A 15,224-nucleotide genomic window follows, 5' to 3' on the forward strand; every position below is an offset into this window, starting at 1 on the left:
ACCTAAAAAAAAATGACTAGCATTCCCTTTCAAGGTCATCAGTGACCAAAGGAATGAGGAGCTGGTCTTTTAACTTCTAAACATCAAACATGAGGCATTAAGGCTCCAGGCTCCAGATCTAGCCTGGCTGTTAAGATCTCAGTAGATTGCTTACAGTAGCAGCGCAACGGTGCCTCCTCTGTGGAGTATCGATGGGCTGTCTTAGGTGAAGCAGTTGTACTGGGCATTCCAAAGGTTCGTTAAAGCTAAGGTGTCCTTCCAAGTACTGTAATTACAATAATTTCAGTGATGTTGATTCCTTACCTGATGCCTGAGTGGAGCGAATGCTAGCATAGAAGTACAAACAGCCATCCTTCAGAATGCAGTAGTGTTGGAGCCACTCTCCTGTGCTTCTCGCCAGCTGGTGCAGAAGGCCCAGACATTCAGGATTTTTGATAGCAAGAGGTGGGAGCCTACTGTTGTGCAGTGTAACATCTTCCCAGACATGGTTCTGCAGGCGTAGTACAGTGATACATAAGCAGTCGTCTTGCACCAGATGCCTTTGACCCACAGAGCAGTGACCTGGGAGAAGTCTATTTGACTTTAGGGAGCCACTGCTCTGAAAAATTCTATGGCTAATATAATCTCACTGCTTGAGTCACAGTCAAATTATCCTTTGCCTGTAGAGAACTCCCCCTTCTTTTTGGTTTCTATTGTATTCTAAAGAAATCAAGAGTATCCACCAAAAAACTAAACAAAACAAAAAAATAAACAAAAAAACAAAAAAAAAAAACAAAACAAAAAACAAACCAGGAGATTGGGAATAGAGAGCCAATGGGGATAGGTACCTCAGCAAAGAGTTGCTGATGCTCCTGTTTGTAAAGCACTGGCCTGATATGGGGCTTCTCACGCCACACTACCCTCCAAGGCTGGATCCTGGTATGTCCACTATGAATAATAGCAGCCCCTGGCTCATGCCTTTCTCTATCTGAACCCCCACTTGTGCAAATTAAATGCTCCAGGCCAGCCCCAGCCTGGGGCTCTCACGGTCACTGATGTGGAAGGCTGATGATAAATGGAGGCCCTCTAACCTGGAGGGCAGCCCTCAGTCCACAGGCCTGGGAAACAGGCTCCTTCTGAGAACTCTGACCCGCGGCCAGGAGCCCTGCGCTTTATCTCTTCATCAGGACTGGCCTGCGCTTGCCAGTTTCTCTTTGTTCCGTTTTGGTTTTGCCCTTTAGTTTTATTTAGTAAGGCGGTGAAAAGATATCAGAATGCAGAGCTTGCTGTATTCTGTGTTGTGAAGTGGGAGCCTGCTGGGAGTTTGGCTGTTCATTTTTTTCACTTGCTGCCGACACTCTGAGTGCATTAGCAGAATGGATAGCTCTTAAAAGTATTCAGGCTCATTAGGGTGGTGCACTGGAGAGATGGGTGAGTGTACTGAGTGCTGTGTTCCAGGTAAAAGGAAACAAAAGCCCTGCTGTTCATTATATGACAATGCTTACGATTGTTCTGAATGGACAGTTACAAGGCAAGGACATCCAAACTCCACCCTGAACTTCTGCCAGAGCATAAACTCCAAGTGCGTACAGACAGTACTAAGTGAATGCCATCTTATGAAGGAATGATCTTATTAAATGCAATTAATAACTTCGTTACAAACCACAGTGTAAAAATGAAACAGCTGGGCTTTAGGCAGTGGTCCTCACAATGCATTATGGGACAAACTCAGAAAGAAGGGTACCCAGTGCCTTAGGCTCTCAAGTGATGGCTTACCTGATGATGTAATTAAATCACTTGACATTTTGTAGGTATAAATATAACAGAATGACATTGTTCTAAAGTTGGAGATCATGGGTGTGGAAGAATAGTGCAAGGTGACCAACATGTCTATAGAACAGAGATGAACATGACCCCACTGGCACCGAGAATCTGAATACAGTGCACACTCTCTCACAAGCTGCTCAGACAGCTGCAGCAGCCCAAGACATCCTGGAGATCTTGAGAGCACAAAGAACCAGCAGCACTGTGATGGACTACTGTAAGGCTCTGTGTGCCTCAGTAATTACACTTCACTTTGTGACTCCATCCTGATACTTCCTGCAAGGGATGTCATACAAACTACGGAAAATAAAAAGAGCAGCAGGACGGAAAGCTCCCCTCTCGGATCTGAGCAGAACCCCTGTTGACTCCGAGTCCCTTCCCCAGCATTTAGAACAGACCTAAGATGTCCCAGAATGGGCAGCACAACATCTACCTTCCTCCCTTCTGTAAAGAAACACAAACTGGAAACAGAGACCAGGGCTGAGGAGGAAAACTTACCTGGCGGACAGGATGGGCTGCTTTGTGCATTGCTTCAAGCCACCTGAAAGACAGTAAGATGAGAGGGACTACCCATGGGGACTGTGTAGTGTCCCATAGAGGAGCTTGTTCTTGTTTAACCTGTCCTTCAGGCAGAGCAGTCTGGAGCCTCTGATGTGTTTCCTCACTCCTGGGTGAAGGCAACATTCTTGCAAATGTAAGGTTACTTTGAGGCAAAGCCTTATACCGTTATGCATATCTAAAGCAAAATTCATGGTATCCCCCACTACTATCATTTAATCAGTGCCTAAGAGAGAATTCATTCACTATTTCTGAGGTTTGGAATCTATTTACAACAGCATAAATGTTAATAATTGCTATACTAACCATAAGGCACAGCCTACTAAAATATGGAAATATTGGTGAATGGCTGGTGCCAGCAGTCCTTTCTTAAGTGTTCTTCAAACATGGTGGCTTTGTTGGTATGCCTTAGTGGTGTTCCGTCTGGAGGCCTGAGCTCTTCCAGCCTTGCATCTTAGCCTAGGATTGGCAGATGGACCCTACCCCACCTGCCAACCTTTTTCACTTTTCTTTCAAACTTCCCAACTTCCAATCAAAGCACAGTGCTCGCTGATATCCCCACAGTCCAGTGTATTTCCCCGGACCCGCTCTGCTCCATGTCTTCTTCCGTATGTGCATCTCTTCCATAAATAACTCCTTCATTCCCACATTCACAAGCCCCTGCTTCCTGTTCTCGGTGGGTATGTCATATATCTTCTCTTAGGATACTTCTCAACTTTTATTTTGTATCCCAAAGAACAAATGCCCTACCATTTTAGACCTGACTTGGCATTTTGTTTTGTTTATTTACTTTTTTTTTCATTTTTGAGATTACAATTTAATTACATTACAACATTTCTCCCTTTCCTTTCTTCCTGCCAAGCTCTCCTTTATACCACCCTCTGTTCTCTTTCAAATTCATGGCCTCTTTTTTTTTCCCACTAATAATTATTATAGGCACTATATATACACATACATATATATTCCTAAATCTAACATGCTCAGTCCATATAATGCTACTTGTATGTGTGTTTTCAGCACTTAGTGTTGGACACTGGATGACCAATGGGTGTGATCTTCCCTGGGGAAGACTATTTCCGCCGCTCTTGGCACTCCGTAGCTGGCTGTAGTGTTTTGGGGTAGAGCTGAGACCTCTTGGTCCTTCCTCTGTCTGCTTTGGCATGTCTATTGATGTCATCCCTGTCCAGCTTACGTTTAGGCAGTCACATTGGTGAGATTTCATGGGTGTAGCCTCTGATGTTACTAGGAGACACAATCTCACAGCCAACTCCCTGATCTGCTGGCTATGACAACCTTTCCACTTCCTCTTCCACAATTTTCCCCATTTATTTACTTTTGGGGCCAAGAATGGGCTCTTCATTATACAGATAATCCACAGAATCTTTAAAATGGGGTCTAAGGCATGTTTGGTGTGCACAAATACTATGCACTCATTGAGATAGAACAAAGTTGTTATCGTATTATCCTGGTTGTCCTTTACCATATATTTATTCAAATATGCAATATTCCACAAATAGGGACAGAATACTTTTGCCCAAGCTGTTTCTGATCTAGTACCCCCTTTAAGGTTGGAGGGAGTTATTCGTTAAGACTAGACACATTGATGTGCTACCTTTTCCCATTCACTTTCTGTTCTGTAGCCTGTTCACCCTTCACCTTAGCTTGTCAGTTCCTTCCTTACAGTTTTCACTTGGCTCACTGAAATGGCCAATGATCTTCATTCCCTCAGGGGAATGGGTACATATCTAGTGGCTAGAACTTTTGCTACATTTCAGAATACCAAAACATTCTCCCTCTTTGTGGAATATATGCTTATACAATGTCAGTGGAGTCTCTGTTTATTTACCTCATCTCACTCAACTGTATTGTTCCATATCATGCTTCATTATTTTTATACCGATAACTAGCCATCTTATAGTGCACGCATCTAGTAATTTGTTAGGAATGAGAGATATAAACAGGGAGCTGCAGCATTATTGAGCTTTTGTCTTTTAAAGAAAATAAGGAGAGTTACAGTAGTAATGTTAACAGAGTATGCTCATGTTTTTTGGAAATTCTGTTTTAAAAAATGAAATAATGACATACTAAATTTCTTGAACTTAATAAAACATATGCTACCATATTTTGTTCTCTGTTTATTTCTGCTTCCAAGAATATGCAAGTCTACTACTCATGAAACATTCTTCTGACTGAAAGTAAAACTGGAGAGCCAGGAGATTAATGTATTACCTTTTCATCTCTTGGTTTGAAGTTGCACAGAGGCAAAATATTCTACTTCCAGACTGAGGCATACAGTTAAACACAAATGGTTTTCCCAAGCTATTGTCAACATCAATTTCTGCTCCTTCTAATTTTATTATGTCTAGAGGTGGCCACTTCTCTTCATCCTGTAATTTATAAAGATGTTCAGTTAGTGGAGAAAATGAAAAAATCAAGGAAGACTGTGATGATGATTTTTTCCTTAATATGAAAATAAAGTGAAACACACTTTGCAAATTATATTTTCCTTAGCATATGTTACAATATTCCAAATTATGTTTGTAATTCTTAAACACCTTTGAATAGCTGTTATGAATATGAGCTTTATTTATGCTCATTTGGGAAAGTGTTATCAATGCCAGCTTTTCTATCACCAAAAAGGACAACAAAAGACATCTGTATCACGTGATATACATTGCAATGATGTGATACCTCTACACAGCACCTACACTATGCGTTCCATGCTTACTGTATGTTAGGCCCCCTTCTAAATAATTTCCATCAACCAATTGGCTTGACAAATTTTCATAAGATTTATGAATCTCCAAGATCAAAGACAGTCATACAAAAGAATAAAGAATATTTTTCCATAAAGGACAACACTTTAACATACAATGATATTCATGTAAAAATGAAGTAATCTTACAGGTAAATGGTCTTTATTTTGGTTTATTTTATAGTTATTTTTCAAAATTTCCTCTTCATTATTAATATCTGTTGTTACCACCTCTGCATTGAGCTATAACTTACTTACTTAGCATGAAGTCACTCACTGCACAGTTACATATCATTGATGTTTACTAAATTTATGGAGTTAAGACACTACCACTGCAATCTAGTTTGGGAATATGTCCATTAACTTTTAAATTTACTCTGAGTACATTTACAGTCAATTGCTACCATTTCCCAAATCACAGATGAACATGCACATTTTTGTGTCCTTATGCATTTGGCATTCTTGGATGCTTAATATAAGTGGAACCATATAACTTGTGGTCTCTTTACTTAGTGTGATGTCTTTAAACTTCTAAGTTGCAGCAGGAATTAGCACTTCATTCTTTTTTAAGACAGAGTGATAGTCTATTGTAGGAGATGTGACAATTTGTTTCTCCATGTGTAAGCTGACAGACATTTTTTTTCTGGTGTAGGGCTATTTTGAGTAATACCTTTATGAATATTTGTGTACATGTCTTTGGCACATAGGTGAATGGATGCAAGGAGATTCTTCAACTATAAGTAGTATCTTATACGTCTTCATGAATTATATCTTTTTAGATGAAGACTATTAGATCCAGTGGTGTGCTGCAGTGCTACACAGATGTCACAGAAGCAGAATGTGAACCCTGTCTTCCAGAAGTGTCTTTTCACACTGCATCTATCAAATGTCTGGCTTCTTGGATCACTGGGATACAAGGACTGTTGGTTTTTGGAATCAGTGATAAATGCTTGTGTTATTCAACATTTTGGCTACTTAATTACATTTTCAGGGGCATCTTAAAGATGAATTAGAAATAGAAATAAAACCCAATGAACTTATTCCATTGGTAAGCCACTGATGTGTTCACTGAAAGAAAATACCCACTGAGTCTGCCTTGTGAGGGCCCATTATACAGATTAGGTGACGCTGGCCTGAGTGTCAGTACTGTTTGGTCACTCACGGAATGTCAGGGCCCTTCCACATTCTTGGATGTAGGTGAATTCAGCAAAGTTTAGTCGTGGCACACTCTACAACCAGGAATAGGGCCTTTAGTCATTTAAGAGGCTCTTCCCTAAAGTTATGTGTGTGTGTGTGAGAGAGAGAGAGAGAACAATGGATTCAATTTAAAAGGGATACTTTCTCTTCCAAACTCTGCACCATGGCCAAGATGGTATTTTCACTAACCCCAGCTGCTGCCTCATGTTCCCCGATGACAAGCCTTCTGTGGCCCTAGTGGCAGCTGCAGTGACAGGTTGGTCACGGGGCATTGCAGCATGTGTGGATTCCCCTGCAGCTGTGCTTTCTAGTGTATTCTTTTATCTAGGTTTCCCTGGTACAAGGACCTTGGTGAGATCCAGATGTTGAAAAAAAGACTCCACTTGATCTCATCCTAATACTGCTGGCACTGTGGTGCCATGCTCATCAATCAATGTTTTCTAGAGATAAAGGACAATTAAAACCCAGCTTCTATTTTACTGTCATGCCTTAAAAATAAAAAACAAAACAAAACAAAACAATAACAACAACAACAACAACAACTACAACAACAAACCTTACTTCCTTAAGAAAAATTCAGTTATTTAGCTTGGCAATGATCATAAAATTGGCTCTGTTTGATCCCTTCCTAATGCGCTGCCAAAAGTCTTTCTTTGCTGTGATGGAACAATGAAAATTTCTTCAAGGCTGCATTCCCCACAACTTTATATTCTTTTGTCCAAGGCACAGAATTCCTCTGGCATTGCTGTCTATTCTGGAGCCAGTTCACAGGTCCAGCTGCTGCCTGTGTGCAGGACTGATTAACATAGCATGGATGCTGAGGGGATTTAACTAGGAATTGTTTAGTGCTGTCCAGAAGCTATAGACTGAGAATAAAGGAACCCGGGCTGCTTGTGCCAGAAGACCTTGGGTGAGGTTGGGGTTGTCTATCATGGATATTTTTTGCAGAATGAATTCCAAAGGTCAGAGTGTTCCGAGACGGGGAACATCAAGCAATAGTGAGGACAAAAACCCAACCTAGAGTGAATGCACTTCTAAAATAGATTGTCTTTATGGAGAAGAAGAAAGACAAGGGCTTGTGTGTGTTTGTGAGGCTTTCCGTTAAAATAAAACTACCTATGGATGCCTTTGAATTTTTGCTTCGGTCAACATTTTGGTTTGAACATGATAGAAATTTGTTGTTGCCATGTTTCCTAGTCTTTGAAAAGGAGAAAAAAAAAACTGAGAACACTGTGTATATGTTTCACTTTATCTGGGAGTACAACCCTGAAAATCCACAGACTTTTAAGGAGGCAGGGAAAGACATCTTTACCATGAGAAAGAGATCATTCTGTGTGAAGAAAAGCAGAGACAAGACAAATCTAGATAGAAAAAGACTGTCTTAAAGAGGAGCATCCCATGAAAAGATGAATACAATGCTGAACTGAGAAGCTATAAAAATTGGAGGGTTGGAGCAAAATTGAGAAGTGTTCATCAGAGCTTTGTTAATGACACTGGGCACCCTTTATCTCTAGGTAGCCGTTTGGAGCACCTTCTCCCTGCCAGCAACTAAAACCACCATTCTTTGGTGGTCATGAGAAGAAACTTATGACTGACCATGCCCTAGGATCACAGGAGAAGTAAAGGGCATGGGTGAGAAGGAAGGAGAGAAGAGGAAGGCTTTCACTGCCTTGCCTTTTGCCCTCTTTGTATTGTGGAAAAATAGAAGTCATGACTCTTGAGGAACTACAAGCCCCTCCCTATATTATTTCATATTATTAAGGTATGAATTTATTTATTTGTTTGTTTTTGTTTCATTTTTCTCCTACAAGCAGGCAAGATAGGATAAAAATGACAGAAAATAGAAAGTCAAATGAAGGCAAAAATCACACCCTTGTTGATGAGTAATAATAGTTTCCCAGTTAAAGCTTTGTGATTTTTGACATTCCCTTTTACTTTGATAAAAAAAAAAAGAGATGAAGACAATTTCATAAATTTCTAAATTTGCAACCACTCACCCTTCCAAGCAGGAGTATGCCCATAAGGTATTTCATCTTTCCATAGAGCTATGGCTCTTTCTTTGCTTTTATAAAAATCCCTGGCTACAGATGTGACATCAACAGAGGTAACTGGCTGCCAACTGAGAGTTTTGTGCTTTCTTTTTCAGTTTGCCTGAAGTGGGGAATCAGGTTTTCAGTGTGATAAATACAGGCTGACTCAATCATGTTTTTTCCTGGCAGCAGCAAGATTCCAGGCTCCAGGAGGCTCTGGGAGCCCTTGCAGCTAAAGAAGCTTGTCTTCATGGGAGCCCTTGCAGCTAAAGGAGCTTGTTGTCATTGGACAAATCCTGATTTGCCAGGCAAACAGGTATCTTCTTGAAAGTTAGTCAAGGAGAGGGTTTCCAATAGTATTTGAGTTTGGGCTACCCAACTCTACAGCTTTGAAGAAAAATTTATGTTCTCAATTGAATGGCTCAGTTGTTACATTTTTTCCCTTGGCTTCTAACTTACTCTTAGATGTGTATGGACAACCATGCAATACTTATCATTACAAAAGGGGACTATATGCCTTGAATAGCAGTACTCAGGGCATGAAGACAAGATTACCATGAGATGGAGGCCAGTCTAGACTACACAGAGAGTAGAAGGAAAACCTGAGGTGTATAGCAAGACCTTGTCTCAACACTCACACTTTTAGAAAAGAAAAAACTGTGAAGTAGTGAAACTGAGTTAACAGCCTGAAAGCTGTCAGTCCAACAAAGGCATTCTGTACCATGTGCCCTCTGACAAAATGCTTGTTTTAAAGTGTCCTGTCTAAATGCACAATAGGGCTCATGTATCCTCAGAGGGTCTATTCCAAGGACTCCAGTGGATGTGTAAAGCAGAGAGTGCTGGACCCTGATTATAAACATTTTTCTTCATGCCTTGAAATGTTGCCATAGTACAAGACTTGGTTGGCACTTCTGGGTTTTGTGTCACTCATTTGGATCAATACTTCTATACATTATGAACATAATTAACTAAAGCAATAAGCACAAAACCCATGACACTAGGACAGGTGATCTGATAATCAAAAGGGCCAATAAGTGACAAATGGGGGGGGTAGTATATGGAGTGTAGATACAATACAAAAAGTCATGCTTTATGTCAAGAGTGGGATGCAGTGGGATGATAAGATGTATCACATTACTCAGAAAGGCTTACAATACGAGATGAATTATTTGTTTCTGGACTTTTCCATTTAGATTTTTTTAAACACAGTTGACCACAGATAATGGAAACACTGAAACCTCAGAAGGTAAAATCATAGGAAAAAGGCACTACTATGCTCTCTCTCTCTCTCTCTCTCTCTCTCTCTCTCTCTCTCTCTATATATATATATATATATATATATATATATATATATATATATATATATATATACATATATATATATATATACATACATACATACATACATACATATCATTGGCTAGATGTTACATTGGACATTCAAGTCCTACCTAGAGTCTGACGGGTTTTCTGATTAGAAATCTCACTATTTTTTTTTCTTTCTCACAATTTAGGAGACTGAACACAGAACCTTGCAAAGGCTAGGCACGTTCTCTGCCACTGAGCTACAAGTCTTCTCTTACTCTTTTCAACTCGTGGCTCTTATGGTCATTTTCATTGATGGTTGGATTTTTCCAGGTCTATGTTTCAACTATTTGTCATCACTGGTTAAGCATGGTTCCCTTGCTGTGAAAGAAGTGCCTTAGTTGAGAGTTCTAGTTCACAATGGGTTCAGATTTTGTCTACAGACATGATGGCTTACTCTGCCTTCTCACGAATAGGACATATGGCTCCATACCCTCTTTTCAGATTTTCCTCCTTCTTGTTCTTCTTTTGCTCTTTGTGAAATGAGTTGATAAAGAGAAATTCTGCTTTTCTTTTGAAATCTTCACCTCAGTTTCATTATTTTCTCTTTACACTGAATTTGCTCAAGTCCTTGACATTTGGTGCCAGTGTCTCAGATCATTCAGTGATTCGTGTTGACTCTTCTTTCTTTCAAAATATGAACTAATATTCCATACCCAATAGTCTCTACCACTATATCCTAGGGATCTACACAAAGAAACCAACCACTTATATATGAAGACTGAGCTTCTCTGTGTCAGTCTTTTGATAATTTAATGTAACAAATCCTTCTGGATTTGGGTGTTCAAAAGAGCCTAAATAATGCTATTTCCTACTCTGGAGCCCTTGAGACTTTCTCTCTTGCTAAGTGCAGCCTGTCTAGGGCTTTCCCTGGTTCTCACCTTGGACAAAAATGACATAGTAGGGATTCCTAGGCAATTCAGACTGGGGACTAGTCCAGGTTTCTGCCCTGTATGCTCTTCTGTCATCTGTGAGGATGGACATTTCAGGATCTGATTTTCCTCCGCTAAGTGTTACTCAAAACACTGGACTCCTGAAGAAAAAGGTTTCACCAGCTGCCAGAGCAAATAGAATACCACTATCCCTCATATGCTTTACCGCACTGGACTTCTTCCTGTGCCCAAGCACCAGTCATGGCTTACTTAAGCACTAAGAGTTCTGATGGCTGCCATGATGCAGGTCCCATGTTCTCCGGACTTCACACCTGCATCAGGTGTGATACCCTTCATACACCGGACCTGCTGCATTCCTGTTTAGCAGCCTTGGTTCACCTGAGCACGATTACTTTGCTTTTTGTTCCCTCAGAGACTACAGCTTGGTTCTGACTGGGCACCTCAGCATCCAGTGAGCCCAAACAAACCTTTTCAGTGATTTCTGAACTCTCACCTCCAAACATGTCCCTTTTGAACACTTTTCTTCTGTCCTAAGATATCTTTTAGGGATCCTTGTTTACAGGTATAATTACTCTTTCATGTTCTTAGGCAACAATTTTCTGTATTAAATTTCCTGTTCATGTTACTTTATCTGACAATTCATTTCTGTTTGTTAACTTTGTAATAATTATTTGGTCAAACCATTCTAAATGTTCTAAGGAAGCTATCTTTCAGACAGGATTGATATTTGAATCAAGAGAATTTGAGTTAAGCAGCATAGCCTCCATCATTTGGAAGAGTTTCATCCAGTCCATCAAAGGCCTCAAGAATACTAGAATACTGACATTTTAAAATGAAGAAATCAGTATTTTCAACCTTCCTTCCTTCCTTCTTTCCTTCCTTCCTTCCTTCCTTCCTTCCTTCCTTCCTTCCTTCCTTCCTTCCTTCCTTTCTTCCTTCCTTCCTTCCTTCCTTCCTTCTCTTTTCTTTTCTCCCTGTCTTCTGTGCCTGGAATCAGTTCCAGAGACTTGAGCATGCTGCCCAACCACTAGCTACATACCAAATTCTACTATATACCATCTCTCTACTGTATGAACTGATTGATATACTATGAGAACATCAGAAATATACACTTGAGGCTTTCTTGTGGTTTCCCAGCCATCCTTTGTATGAATGTCACTAACAGAAGAGTGGAGAAGTGTCACAGGATCACATCATTCTTCTCCCTGCCTCTGCTCAAGTTTCCCATCACTTTTTCATTTCCTATCTTCTATTCCAGTCCCAACCATCCTTCAAGGTCCCTCTTTAAATTTCTTTCTTCCTGAAATCTTGCCTTTGTAGCCTCCAGCAATCTCTGTCTTCTCACAAAGCATACCTGTGTCTCGTAACTCAGTGCTGAATTATGTAGGCTCTATGTGGATCTTCTTCCAAGCGGCGGGGGGATACGTGGAGCTCTTATTGTAAGGATTCTGCTATGTACTTTTTTTTCATGGTGAATTTGAAGTAGGAAAAAAATGATGCTGATAGTGCTAACAATAATTTCCCGAGTGTGAACTATTTGCCAGCCATTTTTACACAATCTTGTTTAATTCTGTGACTTGGTAAAATACTCTCCATATTTTATGTATGAGGAAAATGAAGCACAGTGCCTTGTCTGTGGGCATGAAGTTGAAAGGATCCCCAGTAGAAGGAAAATTCAACTCAAGTCAGCCTGATGTTCCCTTTTCAGGAGGTCTGAACACAATCAACAGAAATGTTGTGAGAAGTTTGTTGAGATGGACCAGTTGAGGGAGCAGAATTAAATTTTTAGTTTTAATTAATTCAGGACTATGGTAAAGATAGATACTACATAGAATTTACCACTTTAAAGTTTTGAGTGAAGCGATCACCGTCATTCTTCCTAGGAAATGCTCTTCATCCCTACAAGCTGAAGCTCCGAGTTGCCATTATTGAGTCTCCATTTCTCACCCCATGTATTTTCTCTCTTCATGACCTTGACCACTTGAGCATCTTATGGAAGGGCAGCGTGCAATATTTGAACTTTTGTGACTAGCTTATTTCACTTAAAGCATAATGTCTTTAAGGTTCATTCATGTTACAGAAGGTGTAAGAATTCCCTTTCTTTTAAGAAAATGTGATAGGCGCTATATATGTGGCTTGGCAGTAAACAGCACATATTGTTCTTTCAGAGGACCCATGTTTGGTTCTCAGCACCCATGTTAAGTGGCTCCCAACTGACTGAAATTCCAGCTCCAGGTAGAATCCAATATTCTATTCTGGCTTCCTGCACTCATGTGCATGCATGCTTACACATAGACACACAAACACTTGCAAATAATTAAAAGGAAGATAAATAAAATATATAAAAGTAATAATATTCTACTGAATATATATGTCACATCTATCTATCTCTCTATCATTAGTCTATCTATCTATCTATCTATCTATCTATCTATCTATCTATCTTCTATTTATTTTACCTATCAGTCTGCCAATATATACTTAAGTTGCTTCTGCCTCTTGGTAATTAAAAATAATGCTGATACACACACACACACACACAGATATATATATATATATATATATATATATATATATATATATATATATATATATATGTAACTGTCTAAGTCCCTGTCCCTGATTTTATATCTTAGGCTATAATCCCAGAAGTGGAATGGCTGGGTCGTATGGTAGTTCTATATTTCATTGTTGAAGAACTGCAATACTTTCCCCATAGTCGTTATATCACATAACATTGACACCAGCAGGGTACAAAGGTCCCAATTACTCCTTATCCTTTCCAATACTCAATACTTGTTATTTCTTAGTTTTTAAATAATTTCTATTCTAATGGGTGTAGAATTATCTATTGATCTGTTATTTATTTTTATTACTCTAATTATTAGAGATGAGACACTGAGTGCTTTCCCCCCATGCTTGTGGGCAATTTGTACATCTTTGGAGAAAATGCTACTAAATTTGATCATTTTTTAAAAATTAATTTTTATCAATTAATTTTAATAAAAATGTACCACATATAAAGTATTACTATGAAAATATGTATTAATTGTAAAGTGGCTACAAACACACACACACACACACACACACACACACACACACACGTGCACACAAACACTGTGGTGGTTTGAATAAGTATGGCCCCCATAGATTCTTGTGTTTGAATGTTTGGCCATAGGGAGAGGCACTGTTAGGAGGTGTGGCCTTGTTGGAGTAGGTGTGGCCTCACTGGAGGAAGTGTGTAACTGTGTGGGTGGGCTTTGAGATCTGATATGCTTAAGCTACACCCAGTAGGACACAGTTGCTTCTGATGCCTGCATATCAAGATGCAGAACTCTCAGCTCCTTCTCCATCTCTATGTCTACTTGTACGCCACTGTGAAGATAATGGACTAAACCTCTGAAACTGTAAGCCAGCCCCAATTAAATGTTTTCCTTTATAAGAGTTGCTATGGTCAGGGTCTTTTCACAGCAATAGAAACCCTAACTAAGACACACACACACACACACAAACACACACACACACACACAAACACACACACACACACACACACACACACACACACACACACACACACACACCACTTTCTGTGAAAAGAATAATTAAACTCTATTATCAGTGATTTTTGTTAATCATCTCTTCTGAATCATTCTCCATTGTAACTCTATGATTGGGCCTGTGTACTCCCTTCACAACCACCATATAATTAAAGATTCTCATTTTTTCCCTCTGAGGCATCAAATGAGATTAGCAATTGGGAGTATGGTTTATTGTTCTCAAGTAAGAAATCATAAGGTTAAGGGTACCCCCTTATCAAAAGATAGACACATAAATATAAATAAGGCAAGAGAAAATAATTCATGCTAAATTTCTATGGGAAATCTTAGTGCATCTGAAAATTACAGTGGTCTGCGGATTGATTCAGTATCTCTAGTAATGACAGAAAATCCTTTCACAGATATCTCAGAAGAGAGGTCCTATCTGTGACTTACAGTGAAGTCCCTGTAGGGAGGTTACAAAAAGGATCAGAGTACCTGTCTATCTTTACAGTGGTTGTTTTGTCATGGCCAAAGTCCTGGCTAGAATTTCTACCAAATTCTTTTGTCTAATCTCAAGAAGTCACCTAAATGGCTAAGACACTATCAATTATGAAATTTTACTAGCCCAGTGATTAAAAATATTGCAGATGGTTTCTGCATGGTGTTTAGCTTTTTCCCCAGTGAAAAATTAACTCTTTGGCCCAGAACCTTCTTCCTGAAATATTTGTCCTAATACTCCTTAATGATTTTGACAACATTATAAAAGAATATTATGAGCACCACATTAACTGTATTCTACAAACAAAGAAACAGGCCAGTGGAGTTAAATCATTTGGCCAAGGAAATGCTGCTAATAGATGGAAAAATCAGGATGTGAACCAAAATTTACTCAACCACTGTCTCCATGAAATGAGATTTCTTTTATAAATGCCTTACACGGTAAATGTCACATTCACATGAACCCTAGAGGCCAGAGATGGCATTGTCTTGATCTCTTAGCTGAGAGCATGGGTTGCATAAGCTCCTTAGGGACTCATGGCAGAGCTGGGGCTTATAGCTCAGTCTTGACAACTTATCACTGGCT

At 39.5% G+C, this 15,224-nt stretch overlaps 1 protein-coding gene across 1 annotated transcript in view; it reads right to left on the minus strand.

Moving 5' to 3' along the window:
* LOC114699793 overlaps positions 1 to 15,224 on the minus strand; it is a 111,544-nt gene that overhangs the window by 8,954 nt on the left and 87,366 nt on the right. The window contains exons 8-10 of the mRNA XM_028879079.2: positions 4,591 to 4,748; positions 2,302 to 2,344; positions 304 to 490 (exon numbers count right to left, since the gene is read on the minus strand). Coding sequence (XP_028734912.1) covers positions 304 to 490; positions 2,302 to 2,344; positions 4,591 to 4,748 — 388 coding nt within the window. The remainder of the gene's footprint in view (positions 1 to 303; positions 491 to 2,301; positions 2,345 to 4,590; positions 4,749 to 15,224) is intronic.

This window comes from Peromyscus leucopus, chromosome 13 (assembly GCF_004664715.2).
Source record: "Peromyscus leucopus breed LL Stock chromosome 13, UCI_PerLeu_2.1, whole genome shotgun sequence".
Classification (NCBI taxonomy): Eukaryota; Metazoa; Chordata; class Mammalia; order Rodentia; family Cricetidae; genus Peromyscus; species Peromyscus leucopus.